The sequence below is a fragment of the Sylvia atricapilla genome, chromosome 15, assembly GCF_009819655.1.
Source record: "Sylvia atricapilla isolate bSylAtr1 chromosome 15, bSylAtr1.pri, whole genome shotgun sequence".
In the NCBI taxonomy this organism is placed as follows: Eukaryota; Metazoa; Chordata; class Aves; order Passeriformes; family Sylviidae; genus Sylvia; species Sylvia atricapilla.
The window spans coordinates 7,588,645-7,597,500 of NC_089154.1; the positions used below are offsets into that span (position 1 = coordinate 7,588,645).

At 43.9% G+C, this 8,856-nt stretch overlaps 1 protein-coding gene across 9 annotated transcripts in view; it reads left to right on the top strand.

The window, feature by feature from the left end:
- The window catches only part of TNRC6A (trinucleotide repeat containing adaptor 6A), a 56,408-nt gene that overhangs the window by 42,288 nt on the left and 5,264 nt on the right, over window positions 1-8,856 (top strand). For all 9 annotated transcript variants that reach the window (XM_066329969.1, XM_066329968.1, XM_066329964.1 and 6 more), the window contains 11 exons: window positions 242-406; window positions 539-714; window positions 874-954; window positions 1,396-1,447; window positions 2,495-2,637; window positions 3,281-3,418; window positions 3,633-3,761; window positions 3,857-3,934; window positions 4,184-4,394; window positions 7,077-7,208; window positions 8,576-8,734. In XM_066329969.1, the coding sequence (XP_066186066.1) occupies window positions 242-406; window positions 539-714; window positions 874-954; window positions 1,396-1,447; window positions 2,495-2,637; window positions 3,281-3,418; window positions 3,633-3,761; window positions 3,857-3,934; window positions 4,184-4,394; window positions 7,077-7,208; window positions 8,576-8,734 (1,464 nt within the window). The remainder of the gene's footprint in view (window positions 1-241; window positions 407-538; window positions 715-873; window positions 955-1,395; window positions 1,448-2,494; window positions 2,638-3,280; window positions 3,419-3,632; window positions 3,762-3,856; window positions 3,935-4,183; window positions 4,395-7,076; window positions 7,209-8,575; window positions 8,735-8,856) is intronic.

An 8,856-nucleotide genomic window follows, 5' to 3' on the forward strand; every position in this document is an offset into this window, starting at 1 on the left:
CTTAGAAATTTGCATTATCAGAATGCAATTCTATAAATATGAAATTTATATTTTTGTGATTACTTTTATTAATGGAACAGCTTGCAGTTGTAACAATGACCCTCACACAAAACAGAAATAGGTGCTCACGTGCTTTTTACTGTCTGTTAAGGATATAGAAAAGGCAAAACACTTGAGTCTCTTTAGGTAGCTTTAAAATCCTGTTCAAAACGATGCAAATAACTCTCCCTGTTTTGCAAAGGTTGGGGAGAGCCTTCTGCTCCAGCCACTACTGTAGATAACGGGACCTCGGCGTGGGGTAAGCCCATGGACACTGGTACGAGCTGGGGAGAGCCTGTCAGCGATGCAGGAGGCACCTCTGGCTGGGGAAACACTTCTCTTGGGCAGCAGCCTCCAAATAAACCTGGTGAGTGCTCTCAGGGTGCTTGAGAAGGTGGTAGCTTCGTGTCTTTCAGGGGGTTTTGCCTCGCAGCAGGCATCGAGCTGTTTGGTGAAGCTGCTGCTGAGATATTGACTGCCGGGTTGTTTTCACCTCCAGGGCCTAAATCTATGCAAGATAGTTGGTGTGGAGATGATATGCCATTGACTGGCAGTCGTCAGACCAGCTGGGAGGAAGAGGAGGATGTGGAGATTGGAATGTGGAACAGCAGTTCCTCACAAGAAGCTAACCCATCGTTAAACTGGCCACCCTACATGAAAAAAATGCCCACAAAGGTGAGGAGCAGCTCGGGGCAAGGTGTGCTGTCATTTCTGAAAGCCAAGTCAGAAGGCATTACTGCACTTACACAGCACAGTTTAAATTTCATTTGTGACACTTTGTGATGTAATTAAAGTAGGGTTTCTGTATCACAGGAATTCCTTTCTGTTTTTAAGGGAATAATGAAAGGTGGAAATAAGCAAGATGAAACATGGATCAATCCATTCATTAAGCAATTCACAAATCTCAGTTTTTCAGTAAGTATTTGTCTCTGTCTGGCTTTGCTGCCTTTCCACAGGGCTTGTTACAATGCACGGACATTGAAGTGTTCAGTTGCCAAGAGTTCATTTTTGTTGTGGTTTTCTTTTTACTTGTATTTGTCTCCCTTGTCATCCATCCCTTTTCTGTGCATTTTCATTACAAAAAAACCCCCTCTTTATTCATGAAAAGTGCTTTTGTAACCACTACCCAGGTATTCATCTCATAGCCTGATGCTTTACTGCATTTACATAGGAGTTCTGGTGAGAGAACCTGTTCTTGATTGGGTAGCAACTAAAGGGAGGAAATGCTTTTAAATAGCATCTGATTATCTTGATTTTTCTTTCTTGCAGTTTTGAGTTGTAATAGTGTGCAGGAATCTCTTTCTTTTATCTTAAAAAATATTACTAATAAATAATTGTGATTTATTCTAACTCCAGAGAGAATCACCAGAAGAAACCATACAGAGCAATAAGATGGACATGTCTGGAGGTAAGAACTGATCTGGGCTTTATTGCTTTTCCTTCCATACTCTTTTACCTTATATCCTTCTGTAAATGACACTTTTAAGATTATATATAGTGTATATGTAGCTATATGTAGTTAAGTATGTATTTCCCTAAAGAAAAGGAATGTCCTTGTAAAGAAAAGTATTTGTGTGTGTGAGTAATGCTGCACACTGAATCACCTGGTTGCTATAGGAATATTGGCCATGTGTCAAACTAAGCTTATTCATATTTATATATGTTAAACTGACAGAATGTTGAGAGAATGTTTTCAGGGCGTGGTGGGTTTGTTTCTCATAATATAAATATCTTGATTGCCCTCGGGGCACCTCCACTGAGTATAAACAGAAGCATACCAAATCCCACACTGGCTCATTGGGTTCATTCTTGGAAACAAGTGTTCTGTTCTAAGAACTAAATTAATACTGAACGATAATTTTGGAAATGTTTAAACCTGAGTGTAAAATGACATAAGAGCATTTATAGTTTATTTGATTCCATTCACTGTTACGATTTCTTTAACAAATAAAAGATAGTATAATTCATAATGCTTTAATAACACTATACTGTGATGATAGAACATTTAACTAAATCTAATTGCAGCATTGTAGTTTTTAGTGTAGTTACTCTCTCGTTATTCCACTACAAAATTGGGTATTTTCACTTTGGGGCTCACAGTCTTTTGGGTAAAGGAATTGTTCACAGAGTTTTAGATTTCAGTATTAATAGCAAGCCCTGATATTTAAATATTTCAAGTTTAAATAATTGTACATTCTTGGTTTTAAGAGAAAGCTGAGGGTAATATTTTTGCAAAGCCTTGCAAAATCTGTTGGTGCTGATTCCATGCCTCAGTTGTCTGTAGCCATTGGTACATGGGGTTTCTTTTCCCTTTTCAGTGAGTCCCAAGCTAAAGTGATGTTTGTTTTGTGAGTGTCGTGCCCGAGGGCAGTGTCAGGTCAGCTCCCCCAGGCACGGGCAGGTGTTGGTGTGTCTGAGGGGCTGGGGGTGCTCAGCTGCCCCTCTGTGCCCCCAGGGTTACTGCAGGACAAGAGGATGGACATGGACAAGCACGGCCTGGGCGTGGGAGATTACAATCGTGTGGTTGGAAAGGGCCCCAGTGCTCGTCCCCAAATTCCCAAAGAGTCTTCCATGGATCGCGGTCCTTACTTCGATAAGGTCAGTGGGCATCTCACTGGGCACTGCTGAGCTCTGCAGTGACCTGTGTGCTGCTGAGCTCTCTGCAGTGCTGCAGGGGGCACTGAGGGCTGGCTGGTTAATCCAGACCATAGATCTGTTCTTTTTAACTCACTGATACATAGTACTGAGCACTTTCTGTAGCCCTTCGTGGTGCCAATGACTAACCTGATCTCTTTTGTTTTCTGCCTATTTCCTGCTGGTGCTGGACTGTCCTGTGACTCTTCCCTTCTGCTCCTGCAATGGTTTCTCCCTTCTGCTTGCTTGCTGGCTGGTTGTTGCGCCTCGGTTTGTCTGTCCCATCAGGATGGCATTGTAGCAGACGAGTCCCAAAACATGCAGTTTATGTCCAATCAAAACATGAAGCTTCCCCCTTCAAATAATGCACTACCTAACCAAGCCCTGGGCTCCCTAGCAGGGCTGGGTATGCAAAGCTTGAATTCTGTTAGACAGGTAAGGCTGTGTGCATATCCTTGGCGTGTTACTTGACAGCATTTAATGCCTTTTGATATAACGTTGTAGCTGCTTGTGTGATTGATACCTGTTTAACTTGTAATTGAAATGTGTGGGGTGGGAGAAGCAGCAGAGGAGGTTTGTTTTCACTGACTGCCCATCCTTTCCCCAGAATGGCAATCCCAGTGTGTTTGGTGTTGGGAATATAGCAGCACAGCCCAGGAGCATGCAGCAGCCTCCAGCACAACCTCTTAATTCATCTCAGCCTAATCCACGTGCTCAAGTGCCTCCTCCATTACTATCCCCTCAGGTAAGTGATACAGAAAACACTCTGTGTATAAACTATCTAAATGCTGCTTCAGAAAATTGTTCCTAGTTTGTTGGTGTTGCTGATATTTATTCTGTAAGTATTTGGGAGCACATTTGGCTTGATGAAACCAGGCCTCTGTTGACCAAAGGTTATAGCATTCTACACACCCTGGACTAAGTAAACCCATCACCTTTGGCCCTGGTGTGTGTTGCAGGTTCCAGTATCATTACTGAAGTATGCACCAAACAGCGGTGGCCTGAGCCCACTTTTTGGCCCACAACAGGTAGCCATGTTGAATCAACTGTCCCAGTTAAACCAGCTTTCTCAGATCTCCCAGTTACAGGTAAGCTAGCCAAGCTGGTTGCTGGCTGTGGGGTGTGAAGGGGTGACTATTTGGTGTCACTGTGGTGTTCTAACCCCCTGACCCGTGTCTCGCAGCGGCTGTTGGCTCAGCAGCAGAAGGCGCAGCCTCAGAGGAGTGTGCCTTCTGGGGGTCGGCAGCAGCAGGAGCAGCAGGTAAAGAAACTTCTTCATTTCCTCTTCCCAAACCCTCCTGAGGACTGCTTTTCCTCCTGAGCTGCATTTCTTGCTGTGACTCGTACTGAAGTGTGCAGGGGTGGACAGAGACAGGCTTTAAAGGAGGGACTGGGTGCTGGGGTTTGGCTGTGCAGGACACACAGGGTACAAAGGTGCGTTTCATTCTCTTTCTCAAAACATGGAAAAGCTTTTGCTCATTGATGTTGTAACTGCTCTGTTTGTTTTAAGGGTCGATCTCTTAGTATGCAGCAACAGATGATGCAACAGTCCCGTCAGCTTGATCCAAACCTGTTAATGAAGCAGCAAACTCCACCCTCTCAACAGCAGTCACTCCATCAGCCCTCCATGAAGTCCTTCCTTGAGAATGTCATCCCCCACACTACTCCTGAGCTGCAGAAAGGGCCGTCACCAATCAATGCATTCAGCAGCTTCCCCATAGGTGGGTGCCCTGCAGTCAGCCAGTGTTTGTGTGACACACAGCTCTGCTTTTCCCCTTGCCTCCTCCTGGAAAATGACTGTAACCCTGTCAGTACTTCCCATTTTAGTGAAAGTTGTAACTCTATGTAGGGTTACCCTTGTTCACCACTTAACTTTTCCCCAAGTACACTTATTCCCAGTGAGTGTCCCTGTCTCAGTGCAGAATACTTTACAGTCCTGAGGAATGACAGGCTCCTTTTAGTGCTCCTTTTGTCCCCTGGATCCTCAGGGTGATAAAAAGTCCTGATTCCTGGAGCTAAAGGACTTTAAGAAGTAGATTTCATGCGAAGAATATGTAGATACTTTTGATGTAGACACATTTCTTGGGATTTCAAAAATGCTTTCAATGGCTCTGGAATTGCAAAGGTAGAGCAAGCTGTCACTTTGCCTGTTAGTTGTTTTGTCCAGGAAGGAAAGCTTTTGGCTTTGCATTTTTAAAGAATTGTTGTCTCATTAGGCAAAATGTCTGAACATTTATAAATACAAACATCTCCTGTTTCTTTCTCCCTACATTTTCAGGCTTCTGTCCAATTTCTACTTCAGAAATTCCAGGCTTGTATATTTTCTTCTTACTTTAGGTCCCTTTTTAATGCTAGCTTACTACAACTGTTTACCATTTACCTCTGTTCCTTACCCCCATTTCTTTCCTCCCCTTCATTTTTGCTTTTCTTCCCTTTTATTCTAACTGGGTCGTTTCTGTTGGGCTGATTGCATTCTCATTGGCCTCTGCAGAGAAGTTTTTTTCCTGGACGTGCAGCTGAGGTCCCTGTGCTTGCAGAGTGACAGGGACAGTGCCACACTGGGGGTGGCTTGTGGCCAGCCCCAAGTCCAGGCTGCTGCATCAGAGCTGCTGGTGATGGTTGGCATCAATGTCCAATTCTGCTTTCATTCAAAGGGCAAGGCATACAAAGGAAGTTTTTTAGCTGTTGGAGACACTGTGTTAGTTTTAAGGAAAGGCATATTTCACTTTCTCCCCAAACTCTGTGCTGAGGGATTGCATCCTGCCCAGATCAGGCTCCTTTGTGTTTTATTCTTGAGCTGGAATTGTTTTATACTGCTGCACAGCTGCTTTCTCACAGGAATCATGGCCATGTCTCAGGAGCCTGCAGTATGTGTAAGGCTGCTTTGAGCTCCCTCAGGAGTCTGCCACTGGATACACAGGAATTGTTTGTGGTCCCTCTGTACAGTGATGCAAGCCCACAGAGCCACACTCAGCCCTCACATAAAGGCTTAAGGGTAGGAAAAGGATATTCCTGGAATTTCTTCCCCTTGTGGTGAAGAATTGAGTCCAGAGGAAAGCTGGTATCACTGCACAGTGTGGTGGTGTAGTTGTGTGAGAGGGAGCTCACTTTGCCCCGCTGTCTGTAGGTTTGTTGTTCTCTCTGCATTCTCAGAACAGTGTCAGGAGACCCAGCAAGGGAAGCAAGGAGGTCCTGTTCCCATTCTGGGGAAGGAATTTGTCAGCATTCACTAGATACTCACCCAAAGTAGAGATTGGGGGCCAGAGCATCCTTTTCTCTCCCTGGCCAGTTCTGCAGTCACATCCCAATTTATTATAGAATTAGTTATTTATGTTAATAAAAACAACCTTAATCTGGCAAATAGTGATTATAACTGATATAACTAATAACTAATATTGGGTGTACTATAATAGTATAACTGATACAAGTATTATAAAGTCTTCTATGGTAGGATATGAAAAATTACTTCTGGGAAGAGTGTTTAAATTATGCATTATGTCCAGGGGCTGGTATCCATCACTCAGCCCACACATCTCCCAGACAGAGCTGTGACAGAGCTGTGCCTTGCTGGGGGCTGGCAGTGGCCTGGTCACAGATGTGCCCCTCTGCCAGCCTGGGGTCTTTCTAACTCTTCTCTCAGAGCTCTAGTCTCTGTAGCTTCCCCAAAGGTAGAAGGAAGGTTACTGTGGTGCAGAGTTACTGCTCTGACAACAGCAAAATGCCAGAGGGAGGTGTCAGAAACAGGAGCAGTTGGACATTCCCTTTTTTTCTGTTTGAGCTATTGCTAGTTGTTATATTTCTTAAAAGTCTATCCTGTTCCAAGCACTTTTTGGGAGGCTTTTCAGGGGGAGGCTTTTCTGGCACCAACTCTTGCTCATGCCTTTAAGAAAAACAAACAAAAACCCCTCAAAAAATAAACCAGTTTCTTTATAGCTGTGAATGTCCACTTAGGAGCAAGGTCAAAAATGTGGGCAAGTTGTCCAAACCCAGAAGAACTAGTTCTCCTAGGTATTTGAGTTGATTTGGGTTGGCATTGTCTTGATTCTCTGGCAGAGAAACATCTGGAAGTAGAGACCACAGCTACAGCAGGTCAAGACTAGTTCTGTTTGCCCCACATTTTAGATATTTACATTTTAGTTTCTCTTAACTTCCTAATGTCTTCTTCCACTGACATTTTTGCATGAGGACATGAGCTGAAAACTTGGGAGTGCTTTGCATTGCTCAGCTTAGCTTCTGTGTGCAGAGAGTTCCCTGGTTTAAGTGCTAGAATGTTCCTCAGAACCAGAGACTTGGAAGCATGTCATAACCATGGTAATGTGCTCTTCAGTGCTTTCTGGGACAGCAGTGGCAATGAGCAGAAGGAGAGGTTTGGTCTGTATCTCATAAGCTGTGTGTGCTTCCAGGAATGAACTCAAACTTGAATGTAAACCTGGATATGAGCAGTATTAAAGAGCCACAATCTCGGCTGAGGAAATGGACTACAGTCGACAGCATTTCTATGAACACATCCTTAGATCAAAACTCCAGCAAACATGGTATGTTCAGCTTGTGGCACATCAGCCTGGGAGGTTTGCAGAGTTTGGGCTGTGGTTATCACTCCTGTGTCACTGTGTCTGTCACAGTTTGTGTTGTGTTGTCTGGGCCAACTTGCTGCTTGTCTACCACAGCAGCCACGGCTCTGCTGACTGTGCTCACAGAATGATCTTGTGATGAGATTAGTAGAAACATTCTACAGAATTCATTTTTTAACCAGACTTTTCTGTAAGTGTGACTGTTGCTGCTAGCTTTACCTTAATCTCCAGTGGAATGCTTCATATATTTTTATAAAAAGCTTGGTTTTCAGGTTTTCTCTCCCACCACCCTTCTGTCCTAAGGTGATTTTGGGGGATTTACCACATTCTGGGCATGGCTGACATTTTTGCTGACAGGTTTTAGTTATGAATGTCTATGTTTGCATTCTAAAATTGGGGAGAGCTTTGAAGGGCTTTTCTTGGAACCATTGCTGTCCTTAGTTTTAGAGAAGGTGAACTTGGTTACTTCATGTTTTATTCCAGTAATCAAGATTCATATGACATTTCAGCTGTTTCAGTTGCTTGAAATCTCATCCAGTTAAAATTTGAGTCTATAGACCAAGATTCTGTGTCTAAAGATAGTTGTAAATGTCCCCAGTCTCCTGTTACTGTTTTCGGTCTCAGATTGTCAGGGTATTTTTAGGTGCATCAGCTGCTCTGCTGCTCTGAGCTGCCTCTTGTGGTGGCCATTCCCTGCAGCTGCCCTGCTGAACCCACCCCACTGTTGCCACAGGCAGTGGTGGTGTTGCTTTACCTGTAAGAGATGTTTTCTGACCAGACCTAGGAATTTCTGTATCTCATGGAATCCCCTCAGAACTGCAGCAAACTGACTTTGCTGTGTGATAACTTTTAAACCGTTCCTTGCTCTGTCTCCAAGGATTTTTTAAAATAATTTTTTGCCTCCCAAGAATGGGAATAGAATCTACAGAGCTTTGCAGTAGCTAAAGATCCTTCACATGTTGTAGCTGTTTCTTTCACGAGCTCTGCACCGCAGAACCCCTTTAGTCAAGTGGAGTCCCACAGAATGCTCTTACCTTCTGAAATCAATACTTTCAGCTGAATACATGTTACTTTGAAAATATGTACTGTGTTAGTGAAGGGATTTCATGGGAGATTATTCTTAGCTTTCTCCTGAATTACTCAGACATATTTCATTTTGAGTTACACACTCCTGTATGATCTCCAATATTACTCGGCACACAAGAGGACAATGTGCTGCTATATATTTCACGAATGATTTACAAGGGCATGATTTTATATATATTTATACAGAGATATAAAAACCAGCCATGAAAAATATTTGACTGCTACTTTTTCTTTTTTTTTCCCAGGTGCTATTTCAAGTGGTTTTAGGCTGGAAGATTCTCCGTTTGTCCCTTACGACTTTATGAACAGCAGTAATTCACCAGCCAGTCCTCCCGGATCCATTGGGGACGGCTGGCCCCGTGCCAAATCGCCTAATGGCTCTAGCAGTGTTAACTGGCCCCCAGGTACAGCCCCAGCCCTCCCCAGCCCTGGGTTTGTCCTGGATCCCTGCAGGGCTGCCTGTGCAGAGGGCAGGAACCAGCCTGCAGAAGGGTGTTCTTAGCAGATGGAAGCAGAGAATGGGAGT